The sequence below is a fragment of the Diadema setosum genome, chromosome 14 (genome assembly GCF_964275005.1).
Source record: "Diadema setosum chromosome 14, eeDiaSeto1, whole genome shotgun sequence".
In the NCBI taxonomy this organism is placed as follows: domain Eukaryota; kingdom Metazoa; phylum Echinodermata; class Echinoidea; order Diadematoida; family Diadematidae; genus Diadema; species Diadema setosum.
This window is the reverse complement of record NC_092698.1, coordinates 15,508,549-15,533,252: the sequence shown is the minus strand read 5'-3', so window position 1 is coordinate 15,533,252 and position 24,704 is coordinate 15,508,549. Positions and strand designations below refer to the sequence as shown.

The 24,704-nt window shown below is 39.4% G+C and overlaps 1 protein-coding gene across 1 annotated transcript; it reads right to left on the bottom strand.

The window, feature by feature from the left end:
• Nucleotides 1–1,378: 1,378 nt before the first annotated feature.
• Nucleotides 1,379–21,216, bottom strand: LOC140237511 (mitochondrial glutathione transporter SLC25A40-like). Its single transcript, XM_072317443.1, has 11 exons — nt 21,084–21,216; nt 15,568–15,791; nt 13,743–13,802; nt 12,009–12,127; nt 10,429–10,496; nt 9,613–9,740; nt 8,911–9,084; nt 6,267–6,376; nt 5,213–5,297; nt 4,313–4,384; nt 1,379–3,640 (listed from the first exon to the last, which is right to left on the bottom strand). Exons 2-11 carry the CDS (start codon nt 15,707–15,709, stop codon nt 3,543–3,545), a joined length of 1,056 nt encoding a protein of 351 aa, XP_072173544.1. The 5' UTR covers nt 15,710–15,791; nt 21,084–21,216; the 3' UTR covers nt 1,379–3,542.
• Between the last annotated feature and the right edge of the window lie 3,488 nt (nt 21,217–24,704).

The following is a 24,704-nucleotide window of genomic DNA, read 5'->3' as shown; positions in this document are numbered from 1 at the left end:
AATAATAATAAAATAGAAAAAAAAAAGAAAGGAAAGGAAAGAAAATGCATTTTAAAGTGTAATTCTCATTACTAGTAATGTGGATTGTAATCTGCAGTATCATGCAAACATTTTTGTATTCATGATACATGTTCATACAAACTGAACATGATTATGAACTCAAGAGTATTGTGCAATATCCTGACCAGACTGTTTGTTTGTATGTTTGTTAATGTCATCAGTAAACAGGGATTTGCAAAACTTACACTGTGACATTTTGCTACTAACACCTTGAAATATCCTGCAATAGGGACAATCAAATTTTTTACAAAGAGGGAAAAGAAAGCATACATGTTCAGTCTGTTACACAGTAGATATAATACAATGATGACCATAATTCCGTACTGGGATATTGAATTTTATTCTCACAATGCATACAAGCGCATTGCACCAGGATGATAACACATGGGTGACATAAAATCATTTGTACAATACAAACCAATGCTGCCAAGTCCCTGCCTGGGCATACAAGATTTATATTTACAATTTCTGTACAATAATAATTAATAATATAAAGGCCAGGAAGGGACTTGAGAGTATCACAGACATTTTGACTTATTATTTCTTTCAGTACTATAAAGACATGCATAAGAAACATAATATCTCCATTTTTTTTTTATTACTTTAAAGTTCATACACTTACTTAAATGGTAAGGGTTTCATTGTCAAACAGCATGGAACGGAAAGCATTGAGAACCATTTAAATTAATTTCATGCAGTCTTTGAACTAGCATGAGTGGTAGCGGGAAACGACACAACCGGCACTTCTCACCTCGGAACATTACTAAAATGGCAATTTTCAATGTGTCTCAAGGCATGCTCAATTCTTCTCTATCAACTATGAGATACATTATACTTATAAACCCTGCACCCCACTGCCCAATTTCAATCACCAATTGATGATACTGTATCAAGTAAAAAACCACCTTTGTATTGAAAAAGAAAAGAAAATAAAGTTAAATCCCAACCGGAGAAATTAATGACAACTACACGAGACGTGAATAAAGGTATTTCCTTCTTCTTCTTTTTTTCATTTAGTGACCCCACTGCTTGAAATACCCTTTAAATATTAACAAAATGAAAACAAGAAGAAGCTGCTGGAACCCGCTCCCTTCACAAAAACAGCACAGCAAACTACATGGCATAAGAAACTGAGTTTTGAAACTTAGAAAAAAAAATACCAACAAATATATTGGTGCCGCATCTATCATAACTCTAGTGTTTTATGCAATTCTTTCTTTCTCTGTGAACAATATAATATTTGATCAAATCAAAAACAACATGAGATATGGTCCTGCCCCTCTCCCCCCCCCCCAAAAAAAAAAAAAAAAAATGAAAACGAAAAAAGAAAGAAAAATGAAACTGCATATATTCCCATATTTCCTTAAACTAAGGAAACAGAACCCAACCGAGAAGTATAATCATGTCTTAGGAGGAAACAACAATTCATCCCCATTGGCTACTCCTTGCGCACCGCAATCTAAAAATTTCACAGACAACTTTGGCAGACAGAACATAAAAATGCAAATTACTTTTGGAGCTAAATGATGATTCTTGGTAGGTCTGAGAAGGGAATTCACCAAATTTCAGGCTTCTTCTAAAACAAGTGTTGGCTATTACACCCTTTACTCCTCTAGCAAACAATCCCACTAAATACAAACACACAACTTAACCACATTCCTTCCCCAAATTCCAGTCTCAACTAATCTGCCTATTAAGCAGTTCTGTCTACCTTTAATATCTGTTCGGGCAATCAACTCAAACTTTATTTCATTATAATGTCAAAGTGGCATAATTACATACTCAGTGTCAACAACCAAAGAGAATTCAAAATCAAAGAAAATCTTTTAAAAAAAGACCCGAAGCAAGACATTGTCTGATGTTGCAAACTACTTGTGACAATTACACAAATTATTTTGAAGACAGGCACACATTTATAATTTTTCTTAAATACACTTCTAAGAAACCCAAGCAGCAAATTTGCAGTCAGGAAAACTAAGGCATAAATCATGTAATTCCAAATGACAAAAGTTAGTGGAAGCCAGAAGGTACATGTAACTCATCTTCAGTGTCTAACAGTGAGGTCAGAAAGCACCAGCCTTAAGTTCGCAGAAAGGGAATTTGTGGGAAACCTTTTCTGCTTTCTTTCTCTCCTTCTTTCTTTCTTTCTTTTGTATTGATCAGCATTTCGCCCTGAATCGTACAGTAGGTAAATGTAATGTCTGTATTCATGAAACTAGCAAATGCCCTCACATCAAGGTTACTGCAGGGCAAACTGCCATGCCAAATTGTTTAAAATGAGATAATCACAAAAAAGAACACATCTGACACAGCTGCATTCGTGTAATACTGAGAAGCATTCGTCCACATCTTCTACAAGTGCATGTTAAGGATGGTAAACTAAAATAGATTCGTAAGAAGAACAAAAAAATGGTTCAAAGCCATGCAAGAAGGTGCTTCTTTCAGCTTTTGAGGTATGATGAGGAACAAGATACCACACAGCTTTCATAAAATTACACCATACAACTGAACTGGTATTGGAGACAGATCATACAAAACATACCCATCATCCAATATATCTCTTTTTTTTTTTTCTTATCTAGCAGAAATTTTGCCAGAAACTTGCACGATTTTGGCTCTTATAGATATAGGTGAAATAATACACAACACATGATTTCAACTTCACCTTGTATTTTTTCCCTTTACCTGAAGATTAAAACCCTGGTAGCCAAATCTGATACAAAAATCACTGGTATCATTTTCTTTTGTTCCTCTCCACATATACACACAGATCAGCAAACTCTGCATTATGCCTTGTATTGGAAGCATTTCACTGATGTCTGAGGAAGTGAAAGTGTAATTGAACGGCCGACAAGAAAAGAAAAATGGAACTTGATCTCAACCGGCACAGTGCTTGTGGCCATTTTTAGTCTGAACTTGGAGGAACACATTGCACATCTTACACCTTGCTTGTCTGCAAGTACCCCTGGGTATTCATGCCAATCATAAACACTATTCAAACAAGGCACAGACTACTTTTTTTTAAAGTCATTTTCATCTTATTATCTGAAGTATTAAAAAACATGCTCTCAATGACTACAGTAAGCTGAAATATGCTCTCAATGAATATGCTCCTTTGAGTTTGAAAGAGAAGGTACCGGTATATTAAGTAAAAAGAGTCAAATGTCTACAAAGGAATATCTAAGGATATTAGGTTGCTAAAGAAAACATAATGTCTCTTCCACATTTCATGGGTCAGGGCAAAGGGAGTGTTGGCATAAAACATACTGCCCAAAAACAAATGAGGGTTATAGAGGCAAAAATTTCTACTGATAGTTATCCTGATTCCACCGTCATCATCGATGAGTTCGGTGCTTTGAAGTTCTGCCTCTGTATAAACTGATATTTCTCTGCAGCTATCGGAGGTGGCTTCGTCATCCTTAATGTGCTTGAGGTGGGCGACGGCTGTGTGAGAAAAAGCTGAATGACATTCTTGGTTGAGACTATCTACTGTAACCGTGGAAGAAGGCCTTTCCCATCTCGTATGAGCCAATCATGAGGGCACATGCTGGGGTGATCTTGGCCAGCCTTGGTAAGGTACCTGGGTGCAGGATGCAGCAAAAAGTGGAAAAATCAACAAGACATCTATGTTAGCAATCTGGAAAAATAGGTATGGGGTTTCTTTTATGGTTCTAATACCACATATCCCTAATTTAAAAGTGTCGTGATGGATGTTGCGGTGATTGGGACACATCACAAGATCTGTCCTGCAAAGGCACAGAGCAAAGGAAGGAGGAGAGACAGACCGAGAGAGAAAGAAGGATGACTTTCGGGAGTAAACATGTTTGATACTGAATGATGCCATGTGGAAATCAGAAAAGCGAGAAGAATGGAGAAAGCTGGTTGACATGTTTCCTGTGGTTCAGGGGTGGGGTGGGGGTGGGGGGTGAGTTATATAATTCAGTGATTTATTTAAGTTGGCAAAAACACAAGGAATTTCGTTTAGCTTCAGAAAATTATATGCTTTCAGAGAATTTGCTTAATGTCAGGACTGCTCCTTTCTTTTTCCTATTTCTTTTCAAAGAGATATGTTGTAACTTCATTATTAATGATAACATCCCTCATTTCTTTTGTTTCCTAAATATAGCATCTGTTTTGATTTTGCACATGTGTTTAAATATCTAATTTTCAATTTACAAGCAAAAGTATTAACTATACAGCTTTTCATACACTGCATTTCATACACTGATACTGTGAGAAGTCACTGTGTTACCTGCATAAAGGCCATTGATTCCCCTGTCAGCATACAGCTTCTTTGCAATGTCTACAGTGCTACTGGAGGCACCTTGGGGGAAAATTTAAGAGAAAAGACATTACGGTATCAATATGGATACAACATAACATACACCCTGACGTGAATAACGCTTCCAGGACCCTTTGAAGCAGAGGCATTAAAACGAAAAACAAGGCATGATACTGCACTGTGATGCTCCTTCTTAGCGTCTGTGTTCCATCTGAAATCAGTGTGGTTCATTGCAACTGAACTGTTAATCGTTTGCAACTGTACCTTGTGAGTTTCATTCACAGATAACCTTCCACACATGAGATTAGACAATCAAATTCCATTTTATAAATATTTCTTTCATCTGACACACCTCAGTGCAATGGCATCAAACAAACCAAAAACTTGATCAGTCTTGGCTCTACCACTGAAACTTCAACATTCTGTTTTTGTTTTTTTGTTTTTTTTGTTTTTTCTAAACCATAAGCATCACCACATTCAAAATCACAATTATGACCGATTGACTCTTATGCCACAGTTTGGTCTGTCCATGATACATACATTCCCCACTAAGTGCGGAAATGGCATGTAACATGATATTCAATAGAATTTTAGGGGCTGTCATTATCTTTTCTAATCAATATCAGTGTTACATATGTTCAAAAAAAAAAATTCAGCTAGGCAAAAATTCTAAGAGATTACTGTTTGAAGCAATTTGGGGCAAAGTTATCTCTCATTAAAAGTGTTTAAATGATTGTATTGTGTGGGGAGGGAGTTAATGCACACTCAAAACATAAAATCACTTGACATCCCTGAAAAGTATGCTTTTACTGTGGAGGTACCCATCCACAAACTTCTGAAGTATAAAAAATCTATGTGATCTTTGCTCACTTTTTCTCATCTCCCCAAGCTCTCCCAGCTCAATCTGTCTGTGTGTCTTTATCACATCAAAGGGTTGCGTCAAGACAGCTGCTATCTGTGAAGACAAAGTTTGAGGAACATGGTCACAGAAAACAATCCAGAGAACTGGATATTAAATAACGCATAACAACATTCGACACCATTGCATTTACAAACCTGTTGACCTGTTGAGGACAAGTCCTGAGTATACTCAGGTAGGTAACAACGGGAAATGCATGTTGTAGCAAAATCAGCCCGTCCTCAACGGGTTGATAATGCTTCCTCAGATTCTTTTTGTTTCATTTCTTTATTTGATACTTTTGTAAGACTTGCTCACTAACACATAACACCAGATCAGATTTTTGGCATATTGGCACTGCCCTGTTCAAAAGAAGCACAATGTTTGTCAGTCTGTTTGTTCTATAACTTTGCGGTTCCTCTGAAGATACTGTACGAGCTGAAATTTTCGCGGAGGTTTTATTTTCGTGATTTCGCGAATCGCCTTTGAACCGCGAAAATAACAACGCGCAAATAACTAAGTTCAGTTAGACCCTCAAAACCGCGAAATTAACAACACGCGAAAATGTCCTCCAAGTAGCAATTCGCGAAAATATCTGTACGCGAAAATTTCAGCTCGTACAGTATTAAAATTCAGTGTTTTTTGAGAAGTGGATCCTACAGCTTGTCCAGTCACTCTTAAACCGTTTTTCATCAATCAAAAATAAACAGAAGAAATAACAATCCATGTGACTAAGAATGATTGAGATTTGATTATAAACACATCTTCTCCTCTTTTTTTTCGTCAATATTTCAATGGAGTACCATCTTCTTTTTTAGCATGTTATTCATAAGCACAAAAGTTGCCAAATTCACACTATATTGGGTGCAAAAATTTTTGCAAAACTGGAGATTGAGAAAACATCAGAACTAAAAAGATCAGGCACAAGCTCACAAGTGACAACATCACAGTCTATATTTCAAAATTTGTTTTCTTCTCATCTTGCTGTTGGTGCATCTTTGAACAGACAAGAAATGATCAACTCACTGTTCCTGACATTGCTGCCGCTGTAAATGCCATTGTGAATGTGGGTGTCTTCACTCCATACTCCTGACAGAGCTTGGCCTTCATCAGCTCATAGCTCAACCATAGCACCACTGGAAAAAAACAAAACATGGAAAACATGATAACATTATATTGCCTTGTTGTGTGAACACAGCTGTGACGATATTTGAGCATGCAACGCATCTTCACAAAAACCTGTGTATTTTCTAACCTAACAATTTTGCTGAAAATGACATGAGTATTTACAACGCATATTTGTACATGTGTGAGTGTATGTATATATATAATATTATAAATGCGTGTATTTTCATATGTACGTGTTATGCATATATGTTGTTTCTTGATACAAACAGCAATGATCAGTTGCATACAAATCTGCTACAAGTATTTCTACAAAGCAATCTCCTTGACAAGCTTTAGGCATTCATTATTAATATGAACTGTTTTTGAGGAAATTGTCAAGTTGATGACAGCATACCAGTTTAAAACCAGAACATAACTCTCAGAATGGCTCAAAATTAATCTTCCACCATTTGGACTTTGCTTGCAATATATCGAAAGACTCTATCCAGAAACTTGTCTCGTTGATGTGATTTGCCAGGATGATGAAATGTTTTGGAGCATTTTGAGATCAAAAGTTAAAAATAGTTTCGATCATATGCATATGGTTTTTATTCCTGGGGAGCATTTCATGAAGTGTTTTGTCAGGCATTTCGTCTGACAAACTGTTAAAAGCTACTGAAATCCTTGCATCCGATTGGCTGAGAGAAAATAATTTGTCCGACAAAGTTGTCAGACAAAATGCTTCATGATATGTCCTCCAGGAGCACCCTCCTCATTCAGTAGTTGGTAGGTAGAATGTTGCCTGATGGTCTATCATGCCCTTGCAATTATATTTTCCCACAAGTTGCATGCAATTCACTCTATCGCAGAAGACCGGTGGATTCTGCTGTGGCCTGATTTGTCCAATATTGATAATTGATTATAAAACTAGAAATGTCGCTATGGCGACTGATGCCTCCGCCATAACGCATGATTCTCCCAATAGGCGTATAGTACAATATCTTCACAATGTGTAATCCATGACAGTTTCACATAACTGGCAAAATATTGAAATGACAGGTTTGTCAGAAATGTCTTGAACTGGGTTTGCTATAATTTTCTAAGAGTGCAGGTACACATATTTGGGGAATTTTGGGGAAGTTTATGCATAGAGTAATTTCCAAGGTATGAAAAGAAAGAGTGTGATGACGGTACTAGGTATGAAAAGAAAGAGTGTGATGACGGTACAAAATAGATTTTTTTTTTTTTTTTTTTTTTTTTGGGGGGGGGGTATTGAAACCTGGCCTTTGACCCTTAACCTTTGACCTTTGACCTTCTGGCTGGAAATTTCCCGGAGAATCTCCATTAGGTAATGCATGTATTAAGTTTTGAAACTAATAATGCAAGCATTGCATATACTAGTATATGAGGGAAATAGTAAAATTTTGAGGGGTTGACCTTGACCTTTGACCCCTGACTATTGACCCATGACCCCTAAATTCCCTAGATAATCCCTGCCAGACAGTACATGCGTATGTATCAAGTTCCACGAAGATACATTGAACCATTTGTGAGAAAAGTGATATTGCAACATTTTCACCTAACCTTTGACCTTTTGACCTTTGACCTTATGACATGAAACTCTCTCTGGAGAATCTTTACGCAGTAGTACATTTCCACACCAAGTTTCAAGAAAATACCTTCGGGCATTGCATAGATATGGGGGAAATTGCAACATTTGTAGCATTTGACCTTGACCTTTTGACCTTTGACCTCTTGCCAATGTCACTAAAATCTACTCAACTAATTGTTCCATCATACATCATCCTTGGACCAAGTTTGGTGAAAGCTGCTTCATCCAGTTTTGAGTATCACATAAACAGATAAATTTTAGGATTTGACCTTGATCTTTGACTTTTGACCTCTGTCCGATTTCACTGAAAAACTAATCAAGTAATTATCCCATCATACATCATCCTCCAACAAAGTTTGGTAAGAAATTTGCTCCACCCAGTCTTGAGTTAACGCTTAAACAGATACAATTTCATGATTTGACCTTGACCTTTGACCTTTGACCTTTAACCGAATTCAACCAAAATCTAATCAAATAATTGCCCCATCATACTTCATACTTGGACCAAGTTTGGTAAAATTTCAGTGAATATTACTCAAGTTATCGCGTAAACGAAAGCGGACGGACGGACGGACGTACGGACGTACAGACGTACGGACGTACAGACGTACAGACGTACAGACGTACGGATGGAAGGACAACCCGAAAACATAATGCCTCCGGCACCACTTCGTGGCGGAGGCATAAAAATTCAATGTAGCAACCATAATCAGGTATATTCAGAGACTGTAGCATTTCCTGCATATCATTTTGGCCAATATTTCAAATTTTTGTCAACACCAACTTGAAATCATGTTATCACAGCTTTAATTCACACATTTCTTATGCATTTATGTATGATTATAATAAGAGCAAAAATCAACAGTTCTGCAGGCATATGAGGACTGAAGTTTTCCCTTTAAAGTACTATCTTCATACTATGGTGGAAGTTGACAGCAAACCAAAGCTCACCTGAGAAAGGAACATCTCTCCAGACCATCGGACTCCAGCCCCGCCAGAGGGACATGATGCCGTCCTCTCCGACCGCTCGCTGGATGCAGTCAACGATCTCTCGGTAGGTCAGGGGTCGCGACTGCATCTTGGTTCGGATGAGCTCCAGAGGGGCGATCACAGTGCAGGCAAACACTGGGAGGGGCAGCGATGATGGGACAATGAGAAATTTTTCCACACAGGCAACATTGTGTCATGTGACCAATCAACCAAATTCAAATGAGTCGGCACCTAAGACTCCTGACTAATATGATAGTGCAACTTACACTTCACAGGCTTTTATGATGAAACATGTGTCTAACCTCTGACAGTGATAAAAATGAAAGTCATTCTTTTGTAAAACATGTCATAAATGCTCTCTTCAGTGAACTAAATTTCACATTTTATACTGACAAAAGTTACATAAATGTGAATCCTGGCCATAACACACTTTCAAGGAATCACTTCCATCCGACTGGAACTCATAAACAAACAAATATAAAACAAAACAAAAAACAAAATCTTCAAGGCCATTTACAGACATATGAATATCCATTCTTACAAAGCCACAAATCATGATAATTCAAGTAATGCAAACGATCATGCTGACACAAAGTCAATAAAAAGGTGAAACGACAGTAGACCATTTGGGTGCTACTTGGGTAAAAGCATCAATGTACTCACATCTTGCCGTGCCCCCTGCCACCATGGGCTTCCAATACTGTCCATTGATACCCTGCTCAAATCCCAGGTGGTACCTGAGCTGGTCGTAGCTGGTGTAATACAGGACAGTGGCTGGTACCGCCATTACCCTGCATGCACACACAAAATAAAGCAAAACAAACATTATCTAAAACTATCAATAACATACTAAACACACACTTTGAGCTGGGGAAGGAGAAAGGGTACCTATCAAAAAATTGTAATTGTGCATCAGGTTCACAGGGGAAAAAGGGACAAAATGAGTTTGATAATGTCTATTTTCTAATTTTTTTTATCTTGTACTCCACATACCTCTATTTACCTCTAACCTCTATTCTATTTTTTTTTTTAAATCTTGTACACCATTTTTATCTGAACTTTCTACATGGACCCCATTGAAAATCAGTCTTTTACTGAAAGGGTGTCCATCCTGTGAATGGAAATGAAAAAAATAAAGTAATTAAATTTAAAAAATACACTAATTACATGATTCAAGACATTGCAGCATCATAAAGAATGTTTTCCTTCAGTTGTGCAATGGATATACATTGTTTGAGGTAAAGCTATACCAAGGGTATAAAACTGGCACAGGCATGTGTTCTGAAACATAGTCAGGATTCAATAAAAGTATATAGAAACAACAACTGTCAAAGCATTATTGCCACTTGCATGCCATTGAGAATTGGAAGGATTTGTTGAAATTTTGTGACATTTTGTTGTCTATGAACAACATGAGGAGTAGAAAATTGATATACAGAGGTTTTTTCTATACAAAAAAAAAACAAAAACAAAACTTACAGTGTTGGAGAGAGCCCACTCCATAGCTTGAAGATGCCCTCATTTCTTGTGATCTTTACGAATGCATCCTGCAGAAACACATCATCAAGTGAGAATGGTCAAGTTCAAGATTACGTCTATTACATTCAATGTTGAGACGAGACCTAATGCTTAAAGCCCAAAGAAAGTTCTGGTACGCCTGCAAAAGTTGTCAAATTTTGCTCCAAAATGTGAACGTATGCCTAGGAAATGTGCGGAATAACGCTGCAATAACAAGATATTCGATGGGTAATGACGAAAATGGGAAATAGTAACCAAAAACGTTCAGTCTCAGAACTTATCTGAACGGGGTCAGGCTAGACTCGGACTCGGGGATAACTCGGCCTCGCTTTGCTTGACGGCGGGATGAGTTGTATTGGTTGTCCCTCTGGATTGTACAGCGTTGTACTATGCATATGGGAGCGGCCTGTATAAACTACATTGTAGCGTTCTGGCTACTCGCAGTAATGGTCCGAGTTGTTACAACGCGCGCATCAAAAACCTCTTTGGCGCGCACGCAAAATTAGTGTGCGCCTCTCAAGCACCTCTAAAAACAATCAAAGACGCTTGATAAATAACAACAAAAACTTCAAAGACCGCGCGTCTCAGCAACTGAGGTGATGTGCGTATACTATACAGGCTTGAGGACCGCGCGCTGTCCATTTGTTTTGTACAGGATTAGCACACACTTTCCTGTCTGCTCATCAAGGCCTCGTTTGGTACCCGTAGTATAGAGTACTGATGAACATGGCGATCACAAACTGTGTGTAAATTGTCTGAAATAGGGTCGAGTTTTCCCTGAGACCGAGTTAGTCTGGAGCCTTCTGGAATAAAAGTCGGTCTACCGACTTTAATTATTTTTCTCAAAATACTCTAAAACGACTCATCATTCCAGCAAACCGCGTCAGCCAGGTAAGTTTCTTTGTAGACTCTTTCGATATATTGCAAGCAAATATGAAATGGTGCCAGACGGGTTCTCAGGCCCTTACCAGAACTTTGTTTTCACTTTAACCTTTTATATGCCAACGAGTCAAATGTGCACAAATGTCACACACAAACCTATGAACAGGTAATTAGTGTAGCATGCAGAGGGTCACACAAAAAACATGATCATAATGACTTTTTTTCTTTTTTTTTTGAGAAAGGTAATACTTGAGTAGCTGTGTCAGATATGTACTTTAGGGTTTGGTAACAACCATTCATGTACTTAATGTAGAAAACAATTTAACTGCATGGCTGCAGAGTAAATGAGGATTCAGAATCATTTCTCATATCTACAAGGTATTTCAAAGAGAAAACAATGCACTTGAAAAAGTTCTCATAGCCTTTTATGATGTATTCAACAAGAAATGATAAGTTTGCAGTAGCAACATGCAGTTGAGTTCCAAATATTACCATTGAAACGTTCTGAAATGAAGAAAAAGAATTTATGAACGAAATAAAAGCCTTGTGGAGGATATCATGAGGACATTGAGTATAAAAGTGTGAACCAGCAGAGAAAGATACTTTTATCTCTCGACACAAAGGGTATGAGTGGATCAAAAGAAAGAAAGCCCACTCACCAGCGTTCCAGTGAAGTGGCTGGGGGCCTTGTACCATGGTTTGAGGGTACCTGGCTGTGCCCCATTCAAACATGTGCAGACATGGTCCATGAGTCCATTGCAGTAGATGAAGCACTGACCTGGGTTGCAAGATTCATAAAAACATGGGGGGGGGGGTGGGGGAGGAAAATAGAAGAATCAGTTGGAACACACCTTCCTGCCAATTTATCATCTACATCAGCAACATATTGGGAGAATTAGATACTATTTCTGAACACTGAAGCAGTGTTGAAACCATATGGAAAGATGGTCAGAAGAAGACTCAACAAAGTCTCCAAATGAGATCAGGTAATTTATAGTCTGCATCTATGCAGGCCCATGACATAGATATTTAATCCAAATCGACAGTATAGCCAGGGCTCCACTCTAACTTTTATTTTTGGTGGCCCAAAGGCAAACATCCGACCTTTTTTGGTGGCCCGATCAGGCCACCAAATTCTTCATTTCTGAAATGTTGATGGCCCGACGTGCGTTTTTGGTGGCCCCGGGCCACCGGACTACCGTTAGTGTCGAGCCCTGGTATAGTACATTGTTTATAAATGCCAATCAAACAGTGCCAATAGTCAAACCAAGATGTTTTGCAGAAGATATATTGACTCGCTCCAGATGAAAGAAGTCAGCAAGATGGAAGAATCCCTAACGACATGTAAAGAAGAGAATGGTTAATTTCTCTTCTGTCTAAACCCATTTTTTCCTAATCGGTATTTCATTCTCATCATATTCTACTTTAAAAGGTTACATGGTAAGCACAGGGAAACCCAACTGTAGCAACGCTGATGAGAGGACTGACATTTCTTGGTTCTGAGTAGTATTAATCACTCAGCATTGACACACATTTCATAAGATATCCAAGCACTACCACATGGACTATAGAGCTCATTATACAACACCTATTTAGAATGTAGCTATCCGATTGGTCGATTGCCTATCACATGACATTCAGTGAAAAGTTCCATTGCACGCTCTGGCTGTCACCTGTGCAAGTTTGTTTGAGCAAAAATGGATAGCGCATGGCTGACTCAACGTTTTTGTTCCATTGCACAGCTCTGATGTCACAATAAACAAACATTTGCTGCCTGCACTCAACTATTACAAGCGCGCATACTTTTGTCACTCATTTTTGTAAACAACTTTGTTTCGCGGACGTACGTACACGGTGACTGCGACTGTACGGCTACTCATTCATCTTTCACGGAAAATGGTTGCCATTTCTGTGCTAAATTCAAGAATCTGTGTGGACCAAATCTCAGTGCCCTGTTGCATAAAACCCTTACCGCTGGACTTACCGCTCCTTTCTAGCGGTAAGTCTTCAAATTAGCGGTAAAGCTTATAATCCTTGATACTGATTGGCTGTGACGCCTAATTTTGACGGTAGTTACCATTGAAATTCAACGGTAATTTTTATGCAACGGGCCACTGTTGACGTTTGAGGTGTTGTATAAAACAAATAGTGTATAGTCTTTTAAATACTCGTGCAATGGAACAAGATTTCGTACTCGGTGAAAGATGAGGCGCACTTTTCAACTCGGCTTCGCCTCGTCTAATAGAGCGCCTCTATCTTTCACCTCGTGCGCAATCTTGTACCATCGCACTCGAGACCATTCACTATTTGTATACTAGTGTGCTTGTCTCATGGTGTCTGCTCTCATCTCACTGACCTCATCTCTAGAAAAGCACATGCACGTGAGAACTTACCACTCTTCATCGGCTTGGCTTGAGCCTGAAGACGAATTTTGACAACATCCAGTGGAGTCACTGCAATGAAGAACCCATTTACATCACACAAATTAGCCTGATAGCCTGATAGTGATTGATCACTACAAAAGTGGTAACAGCAAAAGCGGCAACAGCAAAAGTGGCACTAATTCATTACATACTCAAATGATATCTAAATTTTGCATTTTTCATACGCTGCCATTTAACAAGATTGATCAAAACAAACAACTTTGGAAGCTGTATAATAAAGGCTTACACTATAAAATTGTTTGTCCTTCATATATTAAAAGACATGCTTCATGTTTCTTTTGCCCCCCTCTTTGCCACCCTAAATTCTATTACTTTGAATATGTATCACTTCACTATTTAAAAAGCGTATGAAATCCTATTCACTTTGATGCACAGTCTTCACAGATTCCAAAAAGTAGAAAAAATGTTCACTTTGTTACTGTAGCTACATGACATCAGTCAGTCCGCAGCACCCGATAATTCGCTCGTATTTATTCAACTCGTATGCAAGCCCGCTTTAGGCTTGCATACGTAATGAGCTGCGTAAGGGGATTTTGTCCTTGGGCTTTCGGCTACAAAAATACACCTTATGTTCACAAATTTGGTATCAAATTCAAGGAAAATATGTAAACTATCGTCACATGTTACTCAAATTATTGTAAATGAAAAATATCATAGCGTAATTTGAGCTTGAAAAATGATGAAAAAAGTAATTCGTGCAGTACACTTTCAAGACGTCAAAAAATTACCAAATTCACCTTGCGTCTCAATGAAAATGCTTTATTTGGTAGTCCATCTCCTAATCTTTGTATCCATGTAAATATCTTGACAATTTGTTGCTTAATCCGGTCAGGAACCAGTAAAATATACATCGATGTCAGTGCTGATCAGCTTGAAACCGTGCAATCTCAAGAGTAAGCTCTCTCATTGGACAGCGCCTGCACTCAGCGCTTGCATTACGTCATTACGCTGCTACATAACGGTTTCATGCCACTTGCGGTTTCTTGGCACGCGTGTAGTTCAAGCGCTGAACGCACGCACTGTCCAATGAGAGAGCTCTTTCGCACCACTGTACACTTTGTGCGGAGCATACTTCTGGCTTAGGAGTGAATTTTACAGACATTTCAAAACGGAAAAACTAGTATAAATCATGCTTGCGTCTCCTTGACTCCAATATATGATGAGTATCTAAGTTTCCTCTCTACGAAAAAGCCAAAATCAGAAACAACAGTTTCTTAATCCGGTCAGGAACCAAAAAAGAACTTTAGATGACAAAATCTTCCGTGAAAAGCAGATAAAATTTACGCAAATTCAACTGATTATATAGTCATGATAAGATCCGATGTTATAGGCAAATTTAGTATCAAAATAAAGATCAAAGTCTGGAAAACAATTTACCGTGACTTGTAGCCATGACGAATGTATGTACAAGTCGCTACACTGTGAAAACCATAGCCCTGTCAAAGTCTCGCAAAATCTCGCACGAAGAGACACCTTTCGAACGCAAAGATTGTCAACGAGAGTGCTGAATAAATCTTGCCGGATCGGCTCATTAGCATACGTGCTGCGGACTGACTGACATGGCTGAAAATACGAAACTCTGTTTGCTTTCAGAATGATGGTCAAAGAATGGTTTGAGATATCTTTTCTACAATATGTAGCTAGCACAAAACTCATTCAAGAAAAGTTGAAAGAAAAAAAAGGTCTGGCATATACATGTATTGAAAAAAAAAAAAATGATTGTTCGCTAATTCATGATTGTTCTGCCATATCCAACATGGGAAGACACACTTACTCGTTAGTGCAGTGACAACGGCCCCTGTTCCAGAGGCGATCATCTGTTGCCACGGTTTCAGTGCATCTGATTTTCGGACTGCCCCCTCGGTCCGGCTGACCGGAGTGCGTGTAGCCATACCGTTCACCTTCTCGTCCACCATTGTCCACACGGCTGCACAATCACCATGAGGGAGTGTGTACAGTGTAGCTCATATACTCACAGCTGAAGACGCATCCATGAAGCTACAGAGAGATACATTAATAGAAAGGGGGAGGAGGTTTAAAGAAGCTTACTGCTTGTTGACTGCACTATTCATTTCAGAGTTTCTCTTCATGGCTGTCACCTCAGTACCACTGTACTACCTATTTCTCAAAATGTTCAATGAGAAAACAGCACAATGCTTCAGACACACACCTTCTTAAGGATCAAAAAGTAAAGCATAGAATGAGTGCACCTTTAGATAGCTATTGATATGAAGCTGTACTTAGCAACAAAGTGTGTCACTGTATACAATTCTATTGACTTGATAACCAGATGAAGTATCTGTCCTCTCAATCCAGTCACAGTTGGCTTGAAAACTTCTGTTCTTTGATTTTGGAACAAGTTCACAACATGCACTGCAAAAGACATTGCAGATATTAGATAACCCACAGTCACTGGATCAAAAACCATTTGAATGATGGTTGGTGACGATCAAAGTCGACTACCACTCACATCATCCCTCTGCCATTCCCTAGACCAGTAGAAAGCCATGGCAAATTTCACAAAATCCCATTGTGAAAGTACTGTAATAATAAATGCTTCAGTGGTCCCACACTCAAGCCACTACAAAAGGAAGAAAACCAGCCAGGCATGTGAGCAACAATACCAGGCACCTACTGACTGCCTTCACATGATGCTGGGGTGGGTCACATGGGGTGAGCAGGACCTCACCTGACAAATGTGCTACAAAAGAGAATGTCAAGATTCATTGAATACAGATAAAAACCTGGTAACGGTTTCATTAAATTATTTCTTCCGCTTGACTGAATGGCCCTGGGCCTTTTGGTAAGGGACAAAGGGCCTTTACTCTGAACAAGTACAGTATGTAAAATCCTACTTATTTTTACTGGTGCAACAGTGAGCTTTGGTAATGTATGAAATATGCAGTCCCCCCCCCCCCCAGCATAACACACTGCCTCTCCCCCTTTTTTTTTCCAACAGTGAATGCACAGAACAAACACCAGCTTGTACAAGGCAGCATCAAACACTGAACACAATTTGCATTACAGTTTACGATGATAGCAAATTTTACTAATCAGTTCACATTTGACCCTAGCTATGCTATGCCGACAAAGCAAGAGACAAGGTTCCAAGGCAGCCCACCACGTACACTCCCACCACTTATATCGCATCAAGTACAAACAATACCACACCATGCTCAATGTGACTTTGATAAACAGTAAAATCAAACAAATATGATGATAGACGTTTCATAAACCTGTAAATGAACAAAAAATTCACAGAATCTTAAAGTTCCATACTTTCACTAGAAATAGTGAGGAGGGAAATCACCAACTGCTTATTTGCCTACAAGGTAAATCAATGTATGGCATCTACTCACAATTCTCCCACTGATTTTTGCACAAAGGTACAATTGTACCATAAAATCATGTTTCAGGTGAACGATTTGGCCTCTGTGCATACAAACCTTTTCTCATAAAGCCTCAATTGCTGCATTACGGCAATACAACCTACGTAGTACTATGATGCAAGAGATACATGTTTCTCTTGTTTCTAATTTCATATCAGGAAAGAAAGGAGTTAAATGAAGCTTTGAAATCTATTGAGCCTACAAATGAATTTTATTCTTCTTACTGTATTGCAGTCGAAATTGAGCATGTGGAATTAAAAACTACATGTTGTATATTTGTAGGAACTCCTGCAGGGAGAGACTACAACTGGGTATTGTAGATTGCACACTCCATGTGAATATACTGCTTGTGCAGAGTCATAATTGTTTTAAAGCTGTTATCCTTCCCTCTCCGGGCACAATGACTTTGATCCTTGATACACTTAGATGGTAAAACATAATACCACACATTGAGCACGACTGCTAGTCTAATCTGATCATGTCCCGCTTGATGTGACAGATTTTCAAAGTAACCTACAGGTACATTATATAGCTATCAAATTTAGCATATGCAGTAGACCATAACAAACTGCACTTGTATGTAGATACAATACACAATGTCACAGCCACACAAGATGGACCTGTAACAAGCAAAATACAGGAAATCCAAATACAGTACCGGTACCTTGCAAGAGGATTTCCTGTGGGCACACTGTAGACTCCAATATTTGCAATATCTCTTTATTTCCTCTAATTCACTAAAACTGACATAGAGAATAATGCTGCCAATCATCAGGAGTCACTACCTGGCAAGAGGTGAACAGGTTGTACTATCAGTATTGCATCACTCTCATGGAAATAATCTGTGTGTGTGTGTGTGTGTGTGTGTGTGTGTGTGTGTGTGTGTGTGTGTGAGTGTGTGTGCTTGTTTGTATGGGGGGGATTTAATATCGCCTTGATGAAGGTTATGGTCTGATGGGTATCTATCAGACAGGTAAATATATATATATGCAGAGTTTAGAGTCCAATGGCACTTTGCCCCAGGAATGGCATCAAGAGGGGTGTCACTTTTGGACAATTTGACAAGGGGCTCCATGAGTACCCATAACTGATTAAGACCAGCATGACTATCCAATTACACAGGGTAACAGAGATTCAGAACTCTTTTGTGTGTGTGTGTAAGCAGGTATTTTTCAGCTCCATAACTCTACCACAATCCCAGTATCCCACCATGACAAAATCCTTGCCACACTGCGATCTGGTAGCAAAATCAGAAAATCAATCCGACACTGTAAATATTTACACATGAAACCTGCTTACACAACTACCACGGCATACACCAACACCACTTTGTAATGTGAACATCCCAGCTGGTTTTTAGCATAATAATTAGCACATACCTTGCACATATCACTGTAGTATGAACCTCCTTCAAAATTTGGGAAGGAATGATACTACCCTTAGCATAAGTAAAATGTCGACAGAATACATTTCTTACAGCAATATGACATTTTGCAGAACTCTCTTCAAATTTTCTACACATCATTCCAGTACTGTGACATCAGAAATTGTTGTAGCCACTTTTTCCACTGATCATTTCACCTATTTGTAATTTTAGAATGTATTGTTCAATTTCCTCAGTATTCACTATTGTGTTCTTCTGTGTTTCGCTTTGCTTCACTGAATTCACACACAATGCATACTTGCCAACTCTACCGCATTTGGCGGTAGACTACCGCTTTTGAAAGATTTCATCAGCATTCAAGCTAGCGCTGCTAGCATAGGCATCCTGGATTCTACCACTTTTTCAAATGAAAATGTTGGCAAGTATGACAATGTACAATGTATGTCTGGAGTATATTTCCCTTTTCAATGAAAAATGGAAGCCATTTGAGAATGAGATTAAAAAGGCAAAGCTTGAGCTCCTTGCAGCGTACCTGGATGGGTGGAATAGTTATAACCCCTTGTCAGCTCTCAGAGATCACTATATGGGATGGTTCAAAGTCAAATCATTAAGTGTCATGAAGGAGCGTATCATAACCATCATCATCCATCTTTGATACAGATTTGACCCTGATAACTAAGGGGGTGACAGGATTTACCTTACTCTCACAGCAACTGCTCTCATACCTTCTTGCTACTAGTACCTTGCCCAATTTGGGGGCATCCTCCTTCCTTTTAATCCCACCTTCCCAAGCTCCACTTACTGCATGGAGAGTGGAATAATATCAGCTCAGCACCACTGGATGTTTACTGTAGATCTACACATAACAATATACGTAGTCATTGATAGCATGCAAGTGTCTAGAGAATTGTACAAAGTTGGTTAAGATGTGTATGCTCTGATGCTATTGCACGGCAGTTAATACAGACTACAGTGTATTTGAACATCAGTATGAAGAAAAGGAGAGCTGTTCCTGGAAGACTGGATATCAATCTCCATCAATAAAGAAAAAACACAATCAGCTTCCTTGCTTTGACACACACACACACACAAAAAAAAAGAGGGCTAATAAAAACACAAATCCTGAAATCCTGAAATAGTCCACCGGGGGGACGGTATCATGGGTGTATGCAAGGGGGGGTCGGGAGGGTCGTACGACCCCCCCCCCCCCCCCAAATTTTCAAAAGGTCCACTTATGGCCCCATTTTAAGATATAAAATTCAAAAACTCCCTACTGGGGGAGGGGGGACACCCCCCTCCCACACCCTCCCCCCGCTCGGTCGCTCCGCTCCCTCGGGCTCGGTCGCTTCGCTCCCTCGCAAAGGTAAAGGTCCAAAAATTTTGATTACGACCCCCCCAGAAAAGATCCTGGATACACCCCTGGGTATCCTCCGGTGCGTGCACAAGCTCGCTATGAAAATCTCACAGCTTGCACGCTGTCTGTATGTGCTGGATGCGTGATGTGATGTGACGTCGCGTCGCGGGATTCCAGAAAAAGCGCCCAAAGGTTAGCGGACGGCCGAATTGACGAAGAAAGTGAACCCATCATACCTACAAAGTGATTAGTTTGCTAACAAACTGGAGTACCCACCTACTCTATCAGCGTGGAATAGTAATTTGGAACGATATGCACATGATCAGGTTTGTACTGATTTTATTTTTCTCGTTAAAAAAAAAAAAAAAAAAGATGTCAGACTTCAGTTTCAGGAGGCTGATTTGTGCGCGGAGAGGTGAGAGCCGAAGAAAAAAAGCACCGAAAATATATAGTTGGATCAGGCAGCTAGGTGCGGCAGCCTTGCATTGAGCGAAACCGCTGGCGCCCATGTTTCGATGGGTCGCTGTGCATCGGTTGATTAAAACTCGATTGTTGTAAAAAAAAAAAAATAAAATAAAATTTTTTTCTTCTTTTCATCATGGATAGTGGACATGTGTGTGTAATAAAAAATCACTGTGCAAAGTTGCGACAATTTATATGTCAGATGTGAGATGAATAAAAACTGAACAGGGAGCTACATGAGTCTCTCTCCCCGGGAGCGTGAGGCTAGCTCTCCGGAGGCCTCGTGAGGCGGAGGAGTGCTCGTACGGGAGAGCAGGCCTCGTGAGCCGGTTTCCCGGACTGATCTGGAGTGTAGACGTGAAGACACGCAGCACACCACAGCAGCAAACGATACCGCGTTCACAATCAATCACAGTCATTTATCTGTAAATCAGAGAGAGACTAGTCTACATGAACATCGCTATTTTTATCAGTCATATTAAAAACACTAACGTTACAAACCCACTAGCACTAACGTACGTGAAGCCACTACTGTGAGCCCAGGCCCAGTCGCTGTCTGGTCGGGCTATGTCATTGACCATGCTGACACTAACACTAACAGTAACAAAACACTAACAACATCGTCATACCGATACACTCTAATAACGTTGCATTTCATTTCTTGTTTGTAATAAGCAACAATTGTGGCTGTAAAAACTCACCTCAGATATCTTGAATTGACTGAGTCAAGCAGCACAATTTTGGCACATTCACAAGAGCGTATCGACGCTCCTAATTTAACCATTCACAGCGTAGATTTAACCAGTGATTTAACACATGAATCACATCCCACACTACGGCACACGCACGTACGTACGTCCACATAACATGGACATGAGACGAATCACACACGTACCGTCCTGGCAAAATGAGCACCAAGACACCTCGGCCACCAATAATTCAACATCAAAGTGTGGCTTCTCTTTCGCGGAACATGATGGTGTGACGTGTGGCGTCCTGTGTGTCCTGTCTAGATCTTTTTAATGTACAATTATTGTTATAATTTTACTTTCATTTTTTGTAAACAAACCAAATTCCAACATCAGAGAGTTTAAGTCGGATTTGATCAAAAGTAAAACTCGCATCTATGTGAATAGATAGAAAAGTCTTTCTGTCTGGAAGAATTTTAAAACATTTTTAAACTCTTTTCCGTAGGTCCCCCGTGAAGCTATCGGAACCACTATGTGGAGCTACGTTTGTAGCTCCCCATGGAGGATCCCCGACTGATCTTTCGGTCAACTTTATGAATAGTAGATCACTGGGGATCCATTCTTATGAAAATGTCAACCCGTTAATTATTGGCGATCATCATCACCTAAAAATGAAAGTGTGCCATTTCTTGTATGTCAAATCATATTTGTGGAGCGTTTGCACAAGATAAACGGTAGCGGTATGTAAATTCAGAATTACTTATAAAGAAGCATGAAGAAATATGAGCAAGTAAGAAGAGCAGATTGTATTACCCTAAGCTATTTTTTACATCTTTATCAGCTGACCAGCTGTCCATCGCAATGGCACGCGTTATTATTGGGCGAATAAGTTTAGGACGATTGTTAATCGCACCCACCAAACTACAGTATACACATCCCTGTACGCTTATTCGTGTGTTGCGCAACGTGAGCCCTCGTCGCGCGATCACAATTCGGAATAGTTCGGAACGTCAACAACTTCGGAAACTTATCGGACTTGTTAAAATCCAATCAAAAGCTGCTGAGACGTACACACCTTCTCCGATTAGCCAATCAGATTAGCTGATCCTTGCTTGCCTCTATCTCGCGCTCTAACGTTCTTCTTCGGGCGGGGCTGAGAGAGAGAGAGAAAAAAAGATAATGTCTCCAGTCACATAGACATCCCGGACGCGGACGCGTGTTTTTTTTAGACGGCGCAGATTGGGGACCCTAAAAATCTATTGGGGACCCTATCCCTAAACCTAACCCTAATCCTAATCCTAACCCTAACCATCAAACCCTAACCCCGTATCCGGGCAATTACCCCCAGAGGGCAATTACCCCCCGGCCAAATACTGGTTAGTGGTAAGGTTAGAGTAAAGATTAGGGTTAGGGTTAGGTTTAGGGTTAGGAGCTTGGAATAGGGTTAGGGTTAGGTTCAAGATTAGGATTAGGATTAGAGCCAGGGAAAGGGTGCGGGGTAATTGCCCAGGGGGTAATTGCCCTAGACCCCCTAATCCTAACCCTAACCCTAACCTCAACCCTAACCCTAACCCTAACCCTAACCTTAACCCTAACCAAAAACCCTAACTCAACGTTTTTCCCATAGGTTTAACACGCGCCATGCCCCAATCTGTGCCGTCTTAAAAAAAAAAAAAAAAAAAAAAAAAAACGCATCCCGGACCACTCCGGATCTGATCCGGGGAGAGATCCGTGTTGACGCCGGGAGGCCAACACGGCAACTTTTGGAGGTCAAAAACATCCGGCGTCATCCGGGGAGCGACTGCCTTGTTGGCAGAGCAATCCGGGATGGTCCGTGTGGCTGCCGTGTTGCTGCCGTGTTGATCCGTGTAGATACCGTGTTGGTCCGTGTAGACGCCGCGCTCTTCCGGCCTTATCCGCGTTGCTGCCGTGTTGATGCCGTGTGTACAGTCATATCAACGCTCGTCGACGCTCCATCGAGGTCGAAACTATCCCGGAACTCCCCGGATCATCATGTAGATCCTTGAGGATCCGTGTTTATATGTGACTGGGGCATTAGTGATGCATGTACAAACTTCCATTTTACAATAGATATTAGAGATCGACTCATTAATGATCCTTGTTGAACATAATGAAACTGTTCTTTTTTTTCTTAATGCTAGTCCTATTCGGTAAGAACTTTCCCAAGTTCAAGTTCCAGTTCAGTTACTTATCTCATCTCCATCAAAATGTAATTACAATAGAACGTTTGAATACACATAGTGTAAATGACACGAAATAAATACAACAACGTAGAGTACCTACATATAAATGTCGCCAGCATGCACTACCCACAGCTGTACAGATTCCTATTAGTTTTTCCGCATACTGTACACCATCTTAATCAAAAGCTATTATATTTTCGGATTTGTAATCGATATCTATAGCTGTTTGTTCATAGCACCAGTTCAAGTAATGATGGTGCGTCCACAACTATCACCATTGCACCGGGCTTGTTCATGTACTGTACATGGGACAACTCACATCACTGGTTTTGTTCTATTCATTAATTAATTATTAATTCATTCATTCATTCATTCATTCCTTCATTCATTCATTCATTCATTCATTCATTCATTTATGTCATCTATTTTATCCATCTCCAACAAAACTTGTCTATACATTTTTTTTTTCACATAATATAAGTTCATATAGATGTCAACATTGCAAAATATGATAGGCCTAAATGAAATTTATGGATAGGCCCTATGCCATTGATAAGGTGAAAAAAAAAAGAGAAAAACAATAAAAAGCATTCTGAAGTTCAGCAATGCAGGAAACGGGGAGGAATGCTGAAAAGCAATGCTAGCTTGTAGGGTGCACCCCCCCCCCCCAATTTGTTCTAATGCTTTCTATAAGCCCAGTGTTTAAAAATATATGAACAAATAAGTAATTTGAATTCTCATGAATTCTATAGGATGCACTATAACTCTATCAGGACTATAACTCTTATCAAGATTCTTTAAGTAATTTTATGTTTCTTTTCAAGTAGACAAAAATGTGCAGCACAGGGTCTAGTTCAGAAAAAATATGTTCATTACTGAACATTAGGAATTTTTTAATACATAAATGCCACCTTATGTGGCCCTGTTGGTCATGTTATTTTACATAACTTTTCATTTTTACTCCCCTTTAAATTTGTGAAACAAAAAAAAAGATAAGTGCATGTACAACTTATATATAGAAAAAGTTAACCACGGTTATTAAGAGAAACAGACATGTCATAGTAATATCTATATTTGCACGGATTTTATCTTCGGGGATGTTACAAAGTCACATTAGTCATTACATTCACAGACTATCACTATACAGGAGAAAGAAACTCTACCCCCCTTGTCTTGTTTCTCGAGGATACAATTCCCCCTGAAAGAGGCCTCATGCTATAGACATTAGCATAGTATTTTGTGACAAGAAAATGATTAGGCCTACGTTTAGGTTTTTGTTACTCGTCTTGCAGGTAGTTTTATAATATTTACATTTCAGGATTGTGTTATTTATCATCATTTTATAAATATGACTGACTGAAATAAATTCAGTGGACATAAGCTATATTCAGTGATTCTGTGAATTTGTATTATCTCCCTCTGCTTAGAT

Bases quoted from the DNA above. Each gene is read 5' to 3' on its own strand.
- LOC140237511 (XM_072317443.1), bottom strand. From the start codon at position 15,709: ATGGTGGACGAGAAGGTGAACGGTATGGCTACACGCACTCCGGTCAGC. The intron at 10,497-12,008 runs GTGAGTGGGCTT...GTGTTTCTGCAG, and splicing joins GCCACTTCACTGGAACGCTG to GATGCATTCGTAAAGATCAC. The intron at 5,298-6,266 runs GTGAGTTGATCA...TTGTCTTCACAG, and splicing joins CGGCAGCAATGTCAGGAACA to ATAGCAGCTGTCTTGACGCA.